The 19,444-nt window shown below is 65.4% G+C and overlaps 1 protein-coding gene across 15 annotated transcripts in view; it reads left to right on the forward strand.

Moving 5' to 3' along the window:
• PLEKHA6 (pleckstrin homology domain containing A6) overlaps window positions 1-19,444 on the forward strand; it is a 43,002-nt gene that overhangs the window by 21,741 nt on the left and 1,817 nt on the right. For 2 of the 15 annotated variants that reach the window (XM_086765802.1, XM_086765809.1), the window contains exons 2-26: window positions 3,327-3,407; window positions 3,562-3,676; window positions 3,773-3,877; window positions 3,973-4,045; window positions 4,449-4,549; window positions 6,329-6,504; window positions 6,739-7,224; window positions 7,608-8,118; window positions 8,557-8,643; window positions 9,455-9,508; window positions 11,558-11,638; window positions 12,678-12,746; window positions 13,191-13,271; window positions 13,540-13,689; window positions 14,009-14,104; window positions 14,477-14,588; window positions 14,698-14,837; window positions 15,370-15,519; window positions 16,731-16,857; window positions 16,979-17,088; window positions 17,330-17,512; window positions 17,680-17,844; window positions 18,067-18,200; window positions 18,292-18,434; window positions 19,031-19,154. In XM_086765802.1, coding sequence (XP_086621928.1) covers window positions 3,373-3,407; window positions 3,562-3,676; window positions 3,773-3,877; window positions 3,973-4,045; window positions 4,449-4,549; window positions 6,329-6,504; window positions 6,739-7,224; window positions 7,608-8,118; window positions 8,557-8,643; window positions 9,455-9,508; window positions 11,558-11,638; window positions 12,678-12,746; window positions 13,191-13,271; window positions 13,540-13,689; window positions 14,009-14,104; window positions 14,477-14,588; window positions 14,698-14,837; window positions 15,370-15,519; window positions 16,731-16,857; window positions 16,979-17,088; window positions 17,330-17,512; window positions 17,680-17,844; window positions 18,067-18,200; window positions 18,292-18,434; window positions 19,031-19,146 — 3,600 coding nt within the window. In that variant the 5' untranslated portion in view covers window positions 3,327-3,372 and the 3' untranslated portion in view covers window positions 19,147-19,154. Of the gene's footprint in view, window positions 1-2,584; window positions 2,682-3,326; window positions 3,408-3,561; window positions 3,878-3,972; window positions 4,046-4,448; window positions 4,550-5,429; window positions 5,494-6,328; window positions 6,505-6,738; window positions 7,225-7,607; window positions 8,119-8,556; window positions 8,644-9,454; window positions 9,509-11,557; window positions 11,639-12,677; window positions 12,747-13,190; window positions 13,272-13,539; window positions 13,690-14,008; window positions 14,105-14,476; window positions 14,589-14,697; window positions 14,838-15,330; window positions 15,520-16,730; window positions 16,858-16,978; window positions 17,089-17,329; window positions 17,513-17,679; window positions 17,845-18,066; window positions 18,201-18,291; window positions 18,435-19,030; window positions 19,155-19,444 lie in introns of those variants that run through there. The other 13 variants (XM_086765798.1, XM_086765799.1, XM_086765801.1 and 10 more) reach the window with 12 other exon arrangements.

Raw genomic sequence — 19,444 nt, forward strand, 5'->3', positions numbered from 1 at the left:
GCACGGGCGCAGGCATGAGGTGGGTGCTGCAGTGGGCAGGTTTCTCCGTGCACGCGCGTCTCGCCCTGTGGCTAGTGGCCGCGGGGAGCAACAGCCGCAGCGCTCGACGACTCCGTGCCCAGACCCGCTCCGGCCCAGGGTGCCCTGAAGGGGTGGATTTAGGTGTTTGAGCGCCGTGTTGGCACATCCTCTGCCCGCGCTGGGGACGTTGTTCCCCACCACCCTCCTGGCAGGGACCGCTTGTGCCAGCCGAGGAGCGGCAGGAGCATCCCTGAGCCCGGCACTGGTGCTGACCCAGCTTGCCCCAGTCTGATGGACTGGTGTAGCTGTAACTTCAGGGCGCTGGTTTGTGGGAGGAGCAGGTGGATGATGCAATGGCCGGGCCGGGGGTGTCCCGAGGTGGTCGCGGGGCGCTGGCGGAGCGGGGACGTGGTGTGATGGAGGCCAGCTGGCTCTCAGTGCTCTGCTTCCTTCTTTGGAGCTTTCTTTGAAATGTCAGCGTGCCTGCCCCCCCTCCCGAGGCATTATCATAACAGTCCTGATGGATTTGCATTCCCTTTCCAAAGTGCCCTGCCCAGGTGGAGGGTGGGTCACCCCAAATCCTGCTCCCAGGGCTCCCCACTCGACCTACCGGGGTGTGAAGGGCTCCCTGGACTTTTGGGGGTGCTGGAGCCCCGTTGCTGGATGCCCTGCAGGGTCCCATGTCACCCCCCCCAACAGCTGCTGCGTTTTTCGGTGGTCGGTGCTTGTGCCAGTCCTGCTCCGTGGGATTTTTCTCTTGGCGTGACCTGGGGAAGGGATGGCAGCGGGGGGGCGGAACGGGGATGGTTTGGGGACAGAAGCAGGGGGAAGGGACGCAGGCAGTGAATCCAGGGCAGCGGCAGAGCTCGTCTCAACGCAGCTGCCTCCATCGCCGCGACATCCCCCACCTTCCCGGGCGGCAGCCCCCCGTGCGCTGCTGCCCTGCCGGGGTGGGGGGGGTCCAGCAGCCCCCCATCCTGCCCCTCTCGCCCTTCGCCTGCCGCCAGCTGCTCCCCAGCTCTGCACCTGGGCTGGGGGAGGCGGCGTGTGCCGCGCTGCCCTTCGCCTCTCCTCTGCGCGGGGACGCGAGCCGTTTGTCCTCCGTCGCTCACCGACTGCCTGCCGCACACCGGGGCTCGCCAACCCCGGCTGTACCGGAGCCCGCCGGAGCTCCGTCACCGCTGCCACCGGGAACGCCAATGCCACCGGCGCAGGGCTGGGGGGACTGGGACGCCTGGGAGAGGACAGAGAGACCCTTCGCCCGCCGCCGGCGTCCCCCCGCCCGCGCGGGGCTGCTGGCCCCATGGCACATGCCGTCGCTTCGTAGCATGGCGGCCGGCGGCGCGGGGCTGGCCGTGCCCACCGCTGCCGTGGTGGGAGCTGGGAGCCGCCGCTGAGCTGGGAGGGCCCCCGGCATCATGCTGAAGTTTCGGGCGGACCGACGGGTGAGGTAGGACCCCGGGGTGGGGTGGCGGGGGCCAAGGAAGGGGATGGCGAGCAGGCGGCGGTGGGAGACCCTCAGCCCGGGCAGTGGCTGCTGCATTGCAGTGCTGGGAAGCGATGTGAACTCGGGAGTTTCTGGAGCGGGGTCAGCCGGGGGAGCTGCTGCCAGGAGCTGGTTTGAGGAGGGTCCCCAGCCATTCCCGGGGTCTCGCTGGGTCTGGGGGCAGACTTCGTGGTGGGAGGAGGCACCAGGGTGGGTGCCAGGAGGAGCCGTGGGGGCTGCAAAGCAAGGTGGGTGTCATGGGCTCGGTAGCGGGGTGGGAGGGAGTCCAGCTGCGGTGCGGGGTTGCAGGCAGGGTTGGGGGGACATCCCCAGCTGGGGTTTGGGCGTGCTGGTGGGTCCTGGCAGCCCCCGCTTTCCCAGGCTGGTGTGATGGAGGTGCCGCTTGCTTGGCGTTTGCACCCTCCCTATGCGTCGGCGTCGGGGTGGGGGGGCCGGGACCTGCCCCGCTACCCCCACGTTCCGCCCCTCCAAAGTCACCTGCGGGGGGCAAACAGCCCGAGAGGGGCTCCAGCCCCGCGTGACAGAAACCCTCTTTGCCGCTGTCGGAGCGTGGGCCGGGCAGGCTGTGTCTGTGGAAAACTTGTGTCGGTCGTGGCGCAGAAAAGCCGGGGTGCCTGGGAGGGTTGGGGAGCGAGTGCTGCCCCTCGTTGCGGGGTGTGTATGCATTGCCCGGGTTTTTAAGGTGACCCCAAGCGAAGGGGAAGGGCTGGTGGGGGAGAGCAGTTCCGTGGCAGGGTGCAGGATGGGACCTGCAAGGGGGAGCGGCTCTTGGCGAGGCTTTTTTGGGCAGAAAGCAGTTAATATCTTCAGAGCCTGGCTGGAGCCCAGGTTGGGGTGAAGCCTGTGCGGATGGGATGGTCTTGGCAGCTGCGTTTCCTTGCTCAAACTCCCCCTGTTTTGCTGACGCGCAGAAGTTCAGCAGCGTGCCGGGCCGTTGGCGTGTTGGCTTCGCGGGTGGCCGGTGGGCAACCACGTCCTGGCGCCCGGCAGCTTCGGGAAAGAGGGATGTCACAGGGATGGGATCCGATGCAGACTTCCCGGGATGGAGCCCTGAGCCTGCGGCTGCACCTCGTCCTTTCCGCCTGACGCAGCCCCAGCAGTGAGGGCCCCGGGGATGCAGCGCGTGAGCGGGTTCCTCCGCCGGAGCAGCGAGGTGCCGGGGTGCCCGGCAATACCGGCTCTGCGGGATGGGGCAAACGCAGGAGCCCTGCCTCGCTCCTCCCGGCGCTGCTGGGGAGCCTTGCACCAAAACAGCATCAGGGCTGGGCCTGATCCAGCTGCAACAGCTTGTGCTGGTGGGTCCTGGGCTGATGGTCAGGGTGCTCAGCCCTGCATGGCCAGGTGACCCTGCTCTACACTCGAGGTGTTTTGGGAAGCGGCTCTGGAAGCAGCAAGGGAAGGATGTGACACTGGGGACGTGGCTGCAGGCACAGCCCAGGATGTGGGGCTGCTGCTTCTGCAGCGACTTCTTCTGAGTGGGGTTTCTGGAAAAGTCTGGGATGTGCCCACAGAAGTAACGAGGGCTCGGCGGCTGGAGACCTCGTTTCAGCTCCCAGCGAGGCGGGCGCTGTCTGGGAAACGCCGGTGAAACGTGCTGAGCACAAGCGTGGGGCTAGCGTGGGTGTAGGGGAGGGCGATGCTCGGGGCAGGGCGCGGGGAGCCAGCGCCCGCGCAGGTGTGGGACAGCGAAACGCTGGGATTGGAGCAGCAAATGTGGTGCTAAAGGAAAGGAAAAGGGGTTCTAGGGGGGGACAGGGACAGGAGACACTAACCGCCGCCCCGCCACTGTCTCTCGCAGCCACAATGAAAGGCGGAACACGTTCCTGCACCCAGTGACGGGACACATGCCCGAGGACAGCTCAAGACTTGACTTGCAAAAGTAGGTTTGCTCCCCATCCCCCTGTTTTCGGGGCTTGGGAGTGGGTTGTGATGGGGGACCAAGGTGGGCTGGGACCCACGCGGACGGCGGGGGCCAGCTCCTGCGGGGTGGCGAAACGCGGCTCTGCTGACTCAGCTCTCCTCCCGTGCCGCAGACCGACCTTGGACATGTCAAGCAAAGCGGGCGGCAAGCGACCGGCGACCATCACCAGCGAGCCCTCCAACCACGCCATGGTGGCGGAGGTGCCCCCGGAACGTCCCGGAGGCCGGGTGGGTGGCTGGAGCCGTGCGGCACGGCCAGCGGCAGCGGAGATGGGGTGCCGGGGGCTCCCCAGGGGACTGAGCGGCTCCTCTCCCCCTCTGCAGGCTTCGCGCTCCTCCCGCAAAGGCATCGCTTTCGGGAAGCGCTCCAATTCCATGAAGAGGAACCCCAACGCCGCCGTGACCAAGAGCGGCTGGCTCTACAAGCAGGTACCCGTGCCCCTCGCCAGGGCCGTGCCGTCCCCTTCCCGGCGGCAGCACCCGGTCCCTGGGCGGGCGCCGTCCTCACCGCCCCTCTCTCGCAGGCCAGCTCGGGGGTGAAGCAGTGGAACAAGCGCTGGTTCGTGCTGGTGGATCGCTGCCTCTTCTACTACAAAGGTACGGTGGCCGGTACCTGCCCCGGCAGGACCCGGTGGCCACCAGCCAGGCACCTGCAAGCCAAGCCTGGGCTAGGAGCAGGTTTTGCCAGGGGTCCAGAGGTGACAGCCGGACGGGGAGCGGTGGCCGTGCACCCCGTTACGTGGGCGTTTCCCGTGCCAGGGACCCGAGGGGTTAATGTGGGTGCCTTCGAGGGCTTTGCTGGCAGAGGGTGGACATGAATAATTGAGCAGGCTGTTTCCTGAGCCCGGCTGAGCCAAGCAGAGCTGCCGGGGAGCAACAGGCAGTGGTTTCCCACAGGTGGGCTGCCCGCCCACAGGAACCCACCCGTGTCCCCGCAGCAGCTCACGGGTCTCTGCCGGGCCCCCTCCGTGCGTGTAACCGCTGCGTTTGCTCCCCGCAGACGAGAAGGAGGAGAGCATCCTGGGGAGCATCCCCCTCCTCAGCTTCCGCGTGGCGGCCGTGCAGCCCTCCGACAACATCAGCAGGAAGCACACCTTCAAGGTCAGTGGGTGGTCGCGCCCGGGGCTCGGAGGGGGACGCAGCACTGGGACAGCGCTGGGGTGGCGGTGATGCTGGCAGGACCCCCGCTGCTCCCTTTTCTTGCTTTCTTGGTGACGGGGTGCAGAGCAAGGCAGGGATTCCCCGCGCGCTGTGCGGTTGTGCCTTCTGCCTGGGGAACTGAGCCACGCGTGGGGCAGAGCAGCGTCTTCAAGGTCACCTCCTTCGCCCAGGCCTGAGCTGCCCCCGGGCTCTGCCCCTCGGGGTGCCCTGCAGCCCCCCACCCCAGGGAGGTGCTGGGTGCAGGGCGAGCGAAGTGCTGCCCTCGCCGGCTGAGCTCTCTCCCCTCGGCATCGCTGCTCCCAGCCAGCCTGTCCCCGCGCTTCTCGGCAGCGCTCCCAGACCAGGCATCGGGAGGGGTCCACACCTCCTCTTTTGAGTTGGTTTTTTTTTTTTTTCATTTTCATTCATCAGCCGCTGCAGTCAGGGCTCTCCCGCGCTGAAGGGGCTCGGCTTCCCCGGCACCGCGTGGCACGCTCGTCGGCGTCACCGTGCGCCTTCGGCATCGCCGTGCACCTTCCCCGGCCCTGGTGCTAGCGCTCGCTTGTCCACGCGCCGATGCACGGGCCGCCTCCTGCTCCTGCGGACTTGTGCACGAACCCGGCGTGCGCCTGCCTGCCCTTTGAGCGCGGCAGGAGCCGGTGCCTGGGGTCCCCGCGGGAGTTTTTCCAGTCCAAGGGGATGGATTTCTGTAGCTGCCACCCTTAAACCTGCGTTTAGGCTGCGGTTCCACTTGCACGCAAGGGTTTGGAGGGGGATGGTTTTGTTCAGGATAGAGAGGGTTGACCCCGTCTCTGTGTTTCCTCCTCTCTCCGCGGGCGAGGATCCCCGGACGGGAGGTCTCTCTTCGTCCCCATCGGCCACGCCGGCACCCAGCCACTGCCTAGGTAGTACCTTCTTCTGTTCCTCATGCATGTGGAAGGGCGAGGGTCCCGCAGGTTTGCTGGCACGCTCCGCTTGCGCTAATGAACCGGTTTGGTTTGGTTTTTTTTGCTCTGGCTGCAGAGCTTTCAGAGGCAGGAGCGCATGGGGGTTGCAGGAGGTGACCCCGCGCCTGGCACGGTGGCTGCATGCTCTGGGGAAGGGGATGATGGAAACCCAGCGGTGGGTTTTGATCAAACCCTCAATGATTTTTTTTATTTTTTTATTTTTTTTAAGAGATTGAGCCCTGAAAGTCTTTCAGGGGGGAAAAAAAAAACCTCCTGCTTCCTCTGTTTTCTTCCTCCTCGCTGTCTCCCTTCCCTTTCCACAGAGGGGGAGGGTGGAAGCTTTGAAAAGGCCCCAAGAAGCCAGAGCTGCCTCCCAGCGCCTTCCAGCTGGAGAGTGGGCACCAGCATCTTGGACCAAAAGTGAACCTTTTCCCCCAAAAATGTCCTCTGGGCCAAGAAGCCACCTTCCCCCTAACCCTGCATGAATGCTAACGCTCTCGTTGGGATGCAGACCCCGCGCTTGATGCCGGCGTGCAGGAACCTCTGGGAAGAGCGGGTCCCGAGCATCGCTGGGGGCAGCCATGGGGACCCGTGGCCCCAGGGGACCCCCTGCGAGGGGACGAGGGCTAGCTGCCTGCAGAGCCTTCCTCCCGCTCGGCGCCGATGAGGCTGGGGCAAGGGAGGGAAGGACGGTGCCTGGCTTCTCCTGCGGGAGCAGGACCTCGTGCCGTGGTGGAAATGGAGCTCTCACCCTCCTGTCTGTGTCTCTCCCCACTTCTCTGCCTCCCTGCAGGTGACGGTGTGCTGGGTGGAGGAGATGCCGGCGAGTAACGAGCAGTCCCTGTCTCCCCAGGCCGAGCACGCCGGCATCCGGACCTACTTCTTCAGCGCCGAGAACACGGAGGAGCAGGAATCCTGGATCCAAGCCATGGGCGAAGCCGCCCGGGTGCAGATCCCCCCTACGCAGAGGTCAGCACCCGCTGTCTCCCCACACCACCCCTCTCCCCAGCTCTCTTGGAGATGGGGGGGACGGCTTGTGCGGCCTGGCCGCAGACCTTCTGGGAGCGTGAGGGTCCCTCTGGAGAATGGAGCTGGGGGAGCGTTGGCCCCACCAAGGCTGAGGGAGGGACAGGACGTTAGCAGCCACCCCAGGGGCACTGCAAAACGAAGGTAACCTTCTCTCCTGTCTCGGCATCCCCCAAGGCACGAGAAGCCAGACTCTGAAAACATCCCCCCCAGCAAACACCACCACCACCGCAACGCCGCCCACCGCGAGCACCCCAAAGCCGACCCTGACGCCAAGACCCGGGGCGAAGGCGACGGCCGTGGCTCAGAGAAGATTGAGAGGAAACCGGAGAGGACGGAGAACAAGAAGGAGCCCTTGGCCAAAGCCAACGGCATCGCCGGGCAGGAGATGCCTTCAGAGCCAGGCAGTCCTTACCCCGAGGCACCCCGGGTACCGGCGAGCGTGGAGCGGCCCCCCCAGCCCAACGGCTGGCCGTACTCATCGCCCAGCCGCCCCGGCAGCACCGCCTACCCCCCGCCCGATGGGGAGAGCGTGGTCCACCGCCGGGGCTTCGCCCCCCGCACCAACCCTGAGAAGATTGCCCAGCGCAAGAGCTCCATGACGCAGCTGCAGCAATGGGTGAACTCGCGCCGGGGGGCCGTGCCCCCCGAGGAGCTGCGGAGGTGAGGGGCTGTGGTGGGCTGGCCGGGAGCAGAGGGGGGTCCTGCTCCTTTTTCCCAGGGCTGCCCCTCAGGTGATATTCTGGGAATGTTTTTTTCCCCCTTCCCATCTGCTTTCTCCCCTCCTGGAGTCAGAAAATCTCCTTTCTGGGCTCATGTGTAGGCTCGGAGCTGTGCGTGGAACACCCCAAAAAGCTGAGCAGGGTGGATTTTAGAGGGGAGGCCACCACGGGGTCCGTGGGAGGAGGGATGCCAGCCAGCTTTCCGGACGCTGTGTCGGATCTGCCTGCTCTGAGGCTGTCCTTGCTCACTGGGGCCCCCAAATGCGGACCGTGGGCACCGCCTGGGCACCAGCCTGGCTCTCACGGCTCTCTTCCCCACTCCAGCCCCACCAGGTTTTACCCCGTGTCTCGCCGGGTGCCGGACTACTATTCCCCCTACTCGCCCCAGTACCCCGAGGATTACCAGTACTACCCGCCCGGCGTGCGCCCCGACAGCATCTGCTCCATGCCCGCCTACGAGCGGGTGAGCCCGCCCTGGGCGCTGGAGGACAAGCGGCATTCCTTCCGCAACGGGGGCTCCTACCAGCTCCGCGACTGGAAGGAACACCCCGCTTTCGGCCGACAAGACGTCCCGCTCTGGCTTCCCGGTCCCGGTCGGCAGCCGGCTTACTTGGACGAGGTGGATGCAGCCTCGGGCTCTCTGCGACGGATGTCGCTGCAGCCCCGTTCCCGCTCCGTGCCCCGCTCGCCCAGCCAGGGCTCTTACAACCGGCCGCGGGTCTACTCCCCCGTCCGCTCGCCCAGCGCCCGCTTCGAGCGCCTGCCGCCTCGGGGAGAGGAGATTTACGCCGACCCCACCACCTTCATGATGAGGCGGTCCATCAGTTCTCCGAAGGTGAACGCCTGCTGCTGTTCGGGGCGTACGGGGCTGGAGGGGGACCCTCGCTGGGGATGGTGGGGCAGGGATGGTGGAGCACAGCTTGTCCCCTCTGCGTGCACAGCCTGGCATCAAGATGCCACCAAGTCTGTGGCTTGCAGCAGCTCATGGCTTTAGGTCCCACCTTGCCGTCCTGCAAGGTTGTGGTTGTTCCCTCCTGGCTGCTGCTGCGAGCCTAGAGGGATGGGATGGGATGGGATGAGAGAGGAGCTGAGCCTGGGGGTCCTCAGGGCCACCACACTTGATGTGCTCCTGAGGAGGGAGTTCTGGCATCCCTGGCTCATCCCCCAAAGCTGGACCTGACCGTGTTGTAGGGCTGGGGTCTGCCCTTGCCTATGCTTTCTGGCCTCTCACGTGTCTCTGGTTTTGGGGTGGCGGGGTCTCCTCTCTTCTCAGTACGACTACCTGGGGGACAGACGGCCCATCCCTGCGGGAATGTATCCGTACCACTACCCGGCATCCCCCACCGTCCATGACAAAATGGTACGTATGCTGCTGACACCAGTGTGGGGGGGTGAGCCCCAGTGGACTGGGGTACGCAGAGCCCCCCGGGGAGGTGGGTCCACTCGGGGACTCCTTGGTTGGAGAGTTGAGGAGGAACCGCTGCGCTCCAGGGACGGCTTTGTGGGTCAGAGCTGGGCAGGTTGGGACCACAGGTCCTTTTACTGGTTTCTCTGGTCCCTCCCAGCTGTACCCAAAGGAAATCCTTATGGAAAGGCCCACAGTCCCTGCCCTACAGCCCCGAGGTCTTGGGGACAGTGGGGCACCCGTGGACCCCTCTATGCCCTGCGGTGCTAGGCCAGACTCCTCACCCCCAGGGTGGTCCCCGGCCGAGGCTGCCGCGCACCCTGCACCTCTTCCCCTCTTGCTTCCTCACTTCTGGCTACAGCTGCTGCTTTTTTCCTGCCTCGTGTTTCCCCTCGGAGCGCTGAGGGGTAGAAGCTGGTGGGGTGAGACCGGGAGGTCCCCCCACAGAGCACGGTCCCAAACTTGCGGGGCAGGACCGCAAGAGGAGGGAGAAGCACGAGTCACCATCAGCCACCCACGCTGCCATCCATCCTTGCTAGCAGGGAAAGGGCCGTTGCCTTTTCCCGGGCACCGCGAGCCGGGAGGAGAGCGGGTGTCCCGCGGGGCACATCCACGGCGGCTCTCCCGGCTCCGTGCCGGGGAGGTGCCTCGCTTCCCCAGCCCAGAGGTCTTCCCATTGCCGTAGCCTTCACCTAACCGCTTTGCTTCTTCTTTTATATGTTTGTGTGTGTTCGTTTCTTGCCGCGTGCCTGCTGGCTCCTGGTAGGATGAACTTTTAGACCTTCAGTTGCAAAGAAACCTAGAGTATTTGGACCAGCAGGTAGGCAGAGCTGGCTGCGAGCCTCACGCTGCTTACGTCCCCGTGTGCCCGGTCCCCAGCGGCATCCCCTTCCCTCCCAGCACAGCATCTCTTCCCCTAACATCCATCCTCACCCTTCTTGGCATTAAAGCAGCACGAGTTGTCTTTGGTTTGCTTCTTCCATCCTTCCCGTCTGCAGCGTCGCTCATTGCTTGGCAGAAACTTTCCCCTGACGGTGCCTTCTGTGTGGTGTGCTGGAGTCGGTGGGGGGGTTTTGCGGGGAGCTGGGGCAGCTTCCCACCTGCCCTGGGCCTCGGGGAGCTGCCCCTGGGGTGCAGGGGAGGCAGCCGGCTCGGATCGGTGCAGGACACCGGTGAGCAGTGCCAGCGTGGCCGTGCTGGACGGCGTGTCCCCACACCCAGCGGTGCCTCCGGCATTGGTGTGAGCTGGGCCGCTGAGGGGGTCCCAGGGCTGGTACCCCACACGCCGGGAGTGGCTGGGTGAGCCGTGGGGAGCTGGATGGGTGCGAGGTGGTTTCGGTGATGCGCTGGCCCAGTTGTTCCTTGAATGCAGTGTGGGCACGAGGTGCCCGCCGAGAGCGATAGCAGAGCAGCAGCTCTCAGGTTTTTGCGGCGTTTGGAGGAAAGCTGTGAAATGACTTCATCCCAGGAGCGAGGCGGGGGGAATCCGGCTGGGAGAGACCCCGGGGACTGGTGGGGCACCGGCTGGAGCCAAAGCCGAGGACGGGAGCTGTTGGCCAGTGCTGCCGCCCAGGCGCTTGCCTGCAAAAGCCAGGCGCGCATGAAGGGAGCTGCTCCGGAGACAATCTCGTTAGCCTGCAAATCTTCATGGGTGCAGCCATCGCCAAGATCTGTGTCTGCCTTGGAGCAGGGCCGAGGACGGGCAGGAGCGCTCGCTGCAGTGAGAGCTCTCTGGGTTTGCTCACGGCTGTCGGCGGCAACGCTCGCCCTCCCAGGTGCTTTAAAACGCTCCCTAAAAAGGCTCTGCCTCTCCTCCTCTCCCGCTGACTTCTGGAGAGACCCATTCGTAGTCATGCTGTCGAGCATCTCTTTTTTTAAACAGCTTGCTGCTTTGTTTTCTCTCTCCTCACTCATCCGGTCGTGAGGACGGCTCCCTCAGCTGCACCCCGCCTCTCTGACCTGCCCCCAGTTGGGGTTTGGTCCCTGGGTTGTGCTTAAACTGCCATCGCCCCTTGGACCTCGAGGGTCGTGGCTGTGGAGCGTGTGGGGCTTCCCTTGCATCGGCTGGGCTGTGGGCTCCCGCAGTGAAGCTGCTGGTTCCAGTTGCTCCACCATGCAGGACTGAGGGACCCTGTGGTCGTTGCCGGCCGCGCGTCCCGGCTGCAGTGCCATCAGAGCAGCAAAACCCCCCAGGTCACGGGGATGTGAACAGGGCTGGGGTCGGTCCCGCTCCCACGGAGGGCTTGGCACAGCGCTGCCGGCCGGCTGCGATCTGGGGAGGCGTGGATATGGCGAACACCGTCGCATCCTTGCCCCGCCTGGCAGCACGGCCGCGATGTGCCGTCTCCACGGGAGATTGCTGGGCTGGAGATGGGGATGCTGCTGACCCCAGCTCCGGGCTTCAGTCACCTTCCCCTACGCTCGGAGCTCATCTGTGCCTTGAGCGGGGCCATCCCAGCCCCGGCTCTGCCGTGAGGGCAGGGCACCGAGCCATTTGTCAGCGCAAGGAGCGGGGCCCGTCTGTCTGTCTGCTGGGACCACGCCGTGCGTTGCAGCCGCGGGCGTCTCTGTGCGAGCTTGTGTCCGTGTGTGCGGTTTGCTGCCGTCTGGCTCAGAACTGGCTCCGTTTTATCTGTGTCTTCCCCTCAATGAAGTTTCCAGGGCGTGCAACCAGCCAAGGATGCTCTTGACTGCACCAAACGGACCAGCAGCAGCCCGGGGGCAGCCCCTGGGACATCTCTTGGAGGTGGCATCTTGCAGCTCGATGCCCCGAGGGTCCTGGACTGAGCCACCCCGCTGGCATCCGAGCGCCGCAGCGCGGGAGCGCATCTCCGCTGACCTCTGACCTTTCCTTCCCTGTCTGCCGCAGATGAGCGAGAGCGAAACCCTGATCAGTATGGTCAACAGGATGGTGGAGACCTCCCCACCTAGGGCTCAGCTCTACATGCAAGTAAGGCTCCGGGCGCCGGGCCGTGCATGGCTCGTGCATGGCAGCCACGCCGGCCGCCCCCCACTCCATCCCCGAGGTCACCTCCTGCCATTCCCACTCATACGGACTCTGGCATCCATGCGGCTCCGGCACATCACGCTCTTGGGGACCCGCTAGTCCATCACAGGCTTTGCTAATCCATCCATGAGCCATCGCGAGCCGGTAAATCCTTGTGCCGAGAGCACAAGGTGGGGACGCAGCGGGCGTGGACTCTCGTCCTCTTTTGGGCCGGATTCAGGTGCTTTGCTCGCCCGCTTTTTGCCGTCGTGAGTCGATGAGGAAAGGAGAAGGTGTGGGGTGACTTAAAGGCAGCGGCATCCCTATCTGCCAGGTTCTGCCCCCAGCCGCCCCCGTTGGGGGCTGTTTGCGTTCTCCGATGGTTTTTAAGTGGCTCTGAAGCAGGGTCTTGCTTTCTAGCGATAATCATCCCCTCCTTCCTATCTTACACCTTTCATCTGGAGATCTTGGAGGCATTTAATTGGTGAGGTCCCATTAGTAATTTAGATTTCCAGGAAAGGAAAGTGACTCACGGAGGAGCCAGATGGTAAACTCGCAGCTGCTGATTTACAGGTGTTTCCACTCCGCTGAGTGGGGTTACAGCTCAGTCCTTCTGCCTCCGTTTCCCTGAAACGGTGGCAGTTGTACGCTAGGCAGTTAATGATTCACCAGGCGTCTCTCTGACTTGGCTCGTGGCACTCTGCGGAGAGGTTATCTCCGGCTGATTCTGGTGGTACCAGGGCTGGGAACTGGGAGGGAGGTTGAGCTTTCACTGGGCACGGCTGGGGTGAGAGCTCCAGCACCGACATCCCACGCTGCCTGCGGCCCCCGCTGCCTCCTGACCGATGCCGGCATGTGCCCGATCATGCCGAGCATCCGCCGCCTCCAGAGGGTCGGCTCTTGCCTCTCCTTCCCCGCTCATGGGGATGGGGAAGAGGGGCTGGGAGCTGCCTCCCTTCCCAGGGGCTCCCGGAGCCGGGCTCACCCCACGCTCTGCTTGCAGGTGACCCCCTTCCCGGAGGCCTACAGAGAGACACTGCACGCCTACAAGATAAGCGAGCAAGACACCGATGTAAGAGCATCCGTCCGTCCTGCGTGTCCCACGTCTGCCCCGTGCCGTTGTCCCCGTCCCTTGCCGCAGGGCTGCTATCCCCGCAGGGAGAGCTGTGCCGAGCGCTCCCGCACGCCCGGGGTGGGACCTGCTGCTGCCCCAAGTGTGGTGCGTGCCGCTCGGGGGAATAAATCCTCCGTTGAGCTGAGCTGCGTGGTCTTGCTCCATGTCCCGATTTGGCCAGTGTCACCCTGGCTGGGGCTGGAGTCCCCACAATCAGAGGGGCGGGCTGGAAACCCTCCCCGGGACCACGCGTTGTCCCATCAAACCAACCCCGCGGGCCGTGTCCCGGCTGCGTCCTGTCTCTCCCAGCTGAGCCCAGAGCCGTTCGCACGGGTACCCCCCGCGCACCCCGTCGCTGGGCTCTCATCCTCTCCTCCCTTTCTCTTTCCCTCCCCGGGACAGAAGCTGCTGGGGAAGCTCTGTGAGCAGAACAAGGTGCTGCGGGAGCAGGAGAGGCTGGTGCAGCAGCTCCGAGCGGAGAAGGTATGTGGTGGGCAGCTCCAGCAGCTGTCTGGGGATGAATCTGGCTGCACGGCGATGGCCGTGTCCAGGCAGCACCTTCGTGGTGAGGAAGCAATGTGTCCCCCTCTCTTGGGGACAGCTCAGCGGGGACATTTCTGAGCTGGGGAGATGCCCTGGCCATGCCACCATCCCAGGACTCTCTGTGTGTTAATGGCCTGTTCAGGAGAGGGACCGCAGCTCCTGCACTGGCCAGGCTCTCACAGCTGCATCTCCCTCCCATCCCTCCCAGGAGAGCCTGGAGAGTGCTCTGATGGGGACGCACCAGGAGCTGGAGATGTTTGGGAGCCAGCCCGCCTACCCGGAGAAGCTGCTGCACAAGAAGGAGTCGCTGCAGAACCAGCTCATCAACATCCGCGTGGAGCTGTCGCAGGCCAGCACGGTAACTGGTTCCCCTCCGGTTCACTCCCTGGCCATGGCACTGTCTCCCCCACCCACCACGGTCTCTTTTCTCCATTCCTGGAAAAAAAAAAAAAAACACCCAAGAAGGGAAATCCCCTCGGCTGGCAGGGGACCCAGACAAGCCAAAGTCCCTCAGTGGGGACAAAGCACGTGGACCCTCGTGGTGTGGAGTAGCAGTTGGGTGCAGCATCCTCGTGCTTTCCCAAGTGCTCCCAGGCTGTGCTGGCCAGGGCTGCTGCCAACCAGGGGGGGAGAAACTTGCCAAAGACCCCCTTACCCACCCACCTCATCCCCCCCAGGCCTTGGCGAACAGCACCGCCGAGTACGAGAGCCTGGAGAGCGAGGTGTCCGCCCTGCACGACGACCTCTGGGAGCAGCTGAACCTGGACATCCAGGTGAGCAGGACCCCGCCGGCCCCAGCGTCCCCCTTCCATCCTGGAGGTCCCTTTGGTTGGGGTGGAAGCCCCTCTGGTTCCTTCAGCCCCATGGAACCAGTTTGCCAGTGGCTGCTCTGTGTGGAGCCCTTGGTGTCCAGCTTTGGCCATGGGTGAGGGTGGAGGGGCTGAGGAACCGCGGGTGCCGTGGAGGAGCTGCAGCCCGGGAGAAGAACGGTGGCTCCTGGCACAAAACAATTCACAGATGTGATGGCTCTGACCCCGTCCCGGGGCTGTGTCTGCCTCAGCTGAACACCCGTGGATCCCACGGCGTGGGGTTGGGGTGCAGGGGGGGTGGGAGCCGCTCTGACCACTGCCTTTTCTCCCCTCCAGAACGAAATGCTCAACCGGCAGATCCAGAAGGAGATCTGGCGGATCCAGGACGTGATGGAAGGGCTGAGAAAGAACAACCCGTCCCGCGGCACGGACACTGCCAAGCACAGAGGTGAGCGGGGTCCGTCCCCTACCCTTGCGCAGCAGGAACCCCAGCGTGCCGTAGCTGGGGAGCACCTGCTCAGGGAGGTGCACCCACTTATTTTGGCTTTTCTCCACAGCGGCCATCGGCCCCTCGGGGACGTACAGCTCCAACAGCCCCGCCAGCCCCCTGAGCTCGGCCAGCCTCACCAGCCCCCTCAGCCCCTTCTCCCTCGTCTCCGGCTCCCAGGGCTCGCCCACCAAGCCAGGACCCGGCGAGGTGAGTGCGCCGGGGGGTCCCTAGGGAGCCCCTTGCCACCGTCGGGTCCCCAGCCTGGCTCGCGGGCTGGCCTGAGCCCTCGCTCTCGGCGGATGGATGGGCACCGGAGGCAGAGATGCTCAGCTCCAGCCATTTGCTTCAGGACCAGCTCCTGTTGCCGCCGTGGTGGCCGCCATGTGAAGTTTAGGGTGGAATCTGGGGACTCCTCAACCCCACCTGGGTGCGCAAAGGTGGTGCCAATGTCTCCTGGGGGCTGCCAGCCCCAAGCCTGGGACCCCCTCACTTGGGCAGCCCCTGAGCCCTGCCTGGCCCCGCTGCCCTGGGAAGACGCGGGGCAGCGTGGGTGGTGGGAAGCGCTGTCCCCTCCAAATTGGGACACAGAGACCACGGGGGTGGCGGCCGGCTGCTCTCCCTCCTCCTTTCCTTGGCTCGACGCTTCCACTGTGTGTTGTCTCCATCTTTTTCTAACTCTCTCTTCCTTCCCGGCTCTCAGCGTCTCTGCTCTCACGCCTCACGCTCCTCTCCACCCCAGGAACCGGGCCCGCCTCGACCTCCCCTCCCCAAGTCCTACGTACCCCTGGAGTCTCCTCCGACCGTCCCTCCGCTCCCCGGCGACAGCCGCCTTTGGCCGTACCCCACTTCCCCTTCCTGGCAGCAAGGCAGCGAGGCGAAGAGGGGACAGGTACCGAAACCTCTCCAGAGCAGCCCCGCAGCAGCGGCCCCCCTCCTCTTCCTCCCCGAGACATCAGCTGGCAGGGTTTTGGGACAAAACGGGCGATGGGGCTGCCCAACCTCTGCCCTGGCAGAGGGGACAGGGATGGCGTGGAGGTGGCACTTGGCTGGCGGGCAGCAGCACGTGGCTGGTACCTGCCCTCTCCAAAGGAAGCAGCAACGTTCCCCCGGCCTCACCGTGTCCCTCCTATCCCTGCTAGGTCCCGTGCACCCACATGCAGCACCCACCGCACTCGCTGAGGACAGGGACCGGCTCCTGGGCAGCCCCCGAAGCTGCTGCAGCCCCCACTGTCAGCCCCTCTGCTTTCCTCCGCCCTTGCCTCTCTCGCTGTCCTTCCGCTCCCCGCCGTGCGGTACTGGCATCCTCTGCCAATGGGGGTGACCCCCCCGACCCCCCAGCTGCTGGGCAGACCTGGATTTGGGAATTCCTGCTGATGTCTCGGCCGTGCTCCGGCCGGGGGAAGGGGCCGGGTTTGGACAGCCGGACACAAGTGGCCGGGGGATGAGGATGCGCGTGGTGGCCGTGCTGAGTCGGGAAGGGTTCCGGACCCCGCGCGGCTGCAGGGCGGCGCAGGTGCCGTGGCTGCTGCGGATCTGTGGGGTGCAAAGGGCGTCGGGATGCATGGTCTCCATGAGGAGTGCAGGGAGGTTGACAGGGCCATGCTGGGCTCCTCGGCTTGGTGCCGTACCTCTCTGTTGTGCCCGGGCCCTGGCCAGGCTGTGCCCTGGGGATGTAGGAGGGGAAGGACCCCAAAAATGGCCCTTTGCACAGTGCCTGCCCTGGCTTCCGCCCCCGTGGGACCCCACAGGCATGGCATCTCTCTGGACCTCAGCGCACAGCCAGGGTGTCTCTGTCCTGGAGCTCCCGGGTGCCACCTCCGAGCCGTGGTGGGATCGTCACCCCCGCAGGGAGCTTTTTGCTGCGGAGACAGTGACCGACACACAGCCTCGACGGGCTGGGGCGTAGCGGGGGCGAGAGCCGCGGAGCAGCCTGTCTCCCCCCAAGTTTGGAGTGCGCTGGTACCGCCGGGCTGGTGTCCGTGTGTCCGTCCCGTCCTGGGAGGGCGTCTGCAGGCTGTGTGTCACCCCGTGGCTGCGGAGAGCAGTGGATCTGTCCCCAGGCAGGACGGGGTCTCACCGGGAACCTGTTTTCCCCCACAGCCCAAGACGAGCTTTGAGCAGAGCAAGAAAGAGGTGCAGCGACCGGTCCCACCCGGACCCCAGGCCGAGGGGCTCTCGCAGAGCCGGCAGGAGCTGGAAGCGGAGAAGCAAGCGGCACTCAACAAGGGTACGGCACCGGGGCCAGCAAGTCCCGCTCCAGCGGGCTCCCTGTGCACCCAGCGTCTTGCTGGGACCCTGCCCTTGGTCCCCGCAGGGGTTCAGCCTGGTGTTTTGGGTTTTCTCTGCAGTGGGCATCGTTCCACCCCGGACCAAGTCTCCAGCGGAGGAGGAGGTGGTGCCCACGGCCGGTGTGCCAAGGAGGAGCGCCGGCGGCATGGCCAATGGGCTCAGCCCCCGGGTAGGGTTTGCGTGGGGCAGCGGGGCTGGGCTAGCAAAGGTGGGGGCTGTGTCGCAGCAGATAGGGGATCCCATCCCTGCATGGGTCCGCATCTCAGCACCCAGCTCCTCGAGACCCCCCAGGCTGTTTTGGCACCTTCCCCCCACTCCAGGAGCAGGATGAGCATTGCAGCACTGGGGTGGATGGGGCTGGACCCTGCTGCGGGCAGGGGTGCCTGACCACGGGGCTGGGCTCTCCACAGGAGAGACCAAAGAGCGCCGTGTTTGCCACTGAGACGAAGGTGAAGATGAGCGTGGAGGAGCAGATCGACCGCATGAAGCGGCACCAGAGCGGCTCGATGAAGGAGAAGCGGCGCAGCCTGCAGCTCCCCAGCAGCCAGCAGCCCGATGCCCCCGGCACGAAGGCACCCGCCTCCTACAAGGTGGTGAGTCCCTGCACCGGCTGCTGGGCTTGGGCAAACCAGCCCCAGGTTGTGCCTGAGGTCCCTGACGGAGCAGAGGGGACACTGGGGGCTGGGGAAGGGAGTGGGCGCTGGGGCAGGGGACAACGTGCCGTCCCGAGAGGGCTCAGCGGGGCCGGGGTCCCTCGCAGGTACGCCGGCACCGCAGCATCCACGAGGTGGACATCTCCGACCTGGAGGCAGCGCTGCGCTCCGACGACCCCGGCAAGGTCTACGAGACGCCCCAGGAGGAGATCGCCCGGCTGCGCAAGATGGAGCTGGAGCCGCAGCACTACGACGTGGACATCAACAAGGAGGTGAGGACGGGCCATACCGGGGGAGCCTGGGCACAGGGCATCCCTCCCTCTGCACCCTGCACTGGGAGTTCGATCCACCCTGTGTCCATCAGCGTCCTGGAGCCACTGGCCATGCCAAAACAGGGGCTGCCCTTGCCCAGCTGGGTCGGGGTGGGGCGGGGGTGGGCGCTGTAGAAGGGCCAGGTCCCTGGCGCTTGGCTCAGCCCTTGCCGCTGTGCCCAGCTCTCCACGCCGGACAAAGTCCTCATCCCCGAGCGGTACATCGAACTGGAGCCCGACACACCGCTCAGCCCCGAGGAGATGAAGGAGAAGCAGAAGAAGGTGGAGAGGATCAAGACCCTCATTACCAAATCCAGGTGAGGCTGCCGTGCCTGTTGCCCACGCTGGGCGTCCCCCACTGTCCCGTTGAGGCTGGGCACGAGTGGTAATGCCGCGTGCTCTGCGCAGCCTGCAGAACGTCATCCCCCTGAGCGAGGGGGAGGTGGACGCCCCCCAAGACCCCGAGACCCAGCTGCAGGAGCAGGAGAAGAGGATAGAGATCTCGTGCGCGCTGGCTGCCGAGGCCTCTCGCCGGGGCCGCATGCTCTCGGGTAAGGCACGGGGTGGGCACGGAAGGTCGGAGCCCGCCAGCCTCACCGGAGAGCGCACCGCAGGGACCGTGACGTGCCAAACGGGCAGGGCGAGGCTGGATGCAGGAGCAGCTGATGGGCTGGACAGGCAGCAAGAGCGAGGGGCTGATACGGGCAGGAGAGCGGGATGCATCCGTCCTGGCGCAGGGCATCCCTGCGCAGTGGGAGAGCCAGGCTGGTGATGCCGGTGGCTGCCGGTACCCTGCCCGCAGTGCCTGGGTCCTCCTTCCCCCGCAAAGCGTCGTGGGATGGAGCGCTCAGATCTTGGCACCTTGTTGAGGAGCGCTCACGGGATGGGAACGCCTGGCCGTGCCCAAGCCCGGAGCAAGCGTGGTGGCACGCCGTGCCTCGTCCATGAGGAGCCCTGCGGGGAGCTCACGTGTGCGCGCCGCGGCCCCGCGCCGCTGTGGCAGTTTGTCCTGACTGTGCTTGCTTCCCCTCTCTTCCTTCCTCTCCGTCTCCTCCCCTCCGCTAACCTCTCGCTGGCTCGCCTCCTTCCCCGCGCCGCTGCCGGCAGCTTGTGTTCTTCATGCCCTTCTCCCATTTCTTGTTTCCAGCTCAATGCGCTACCCCAAGCCCTCCCACCTCCCCAGCCTCCCCGACTCCACCGACCAACCCCCTTTCGTCTGAAACATCCCGCGCCGCCGACAACAGCCATTTTATGCGTGTCTGAGCCATGAAGTAAGCACCTCTTCTTTCCTACTTCATCGCATCCTCCCTCCATCCCAGGGGGCCGGGTCGGGGGGTAGGGGGGGTCCCCTGTTCTGCGCCCCGTGTCTGTCCATTGCTGCTTGCTCCAGCTAACGTCTCCTGAGCCACGTCAGCCCCATCTACTCCCATGGACCAAGCGCAAGTGTCCTCCAAGGTGAAACCCCCCCGGGCTGGGTCAGTCAGAGACCCCAGTGTGGGCGGGGGGGGGCCATGCACAGGGATAAAGGAGGGGAGGGTCTCAGGGCCAGGCTCTTGAGGAT

The sequence above is a fragment of the Chlamydotis macqueenii genome, chromosome 23 (genome assembly GCF_036417535.1).
Source record: "Chlamydotis macqueenii isolate bChlMac1 chromosome 23, bChlMac1.mat, whole genome shotgun sequence".
Lineage (NCBI taxonomy): Eukaryota > Metazoa > Chordata > Aves > Otidiformes > Otididae > Chlamydotis > Chlamydotis macqueenii.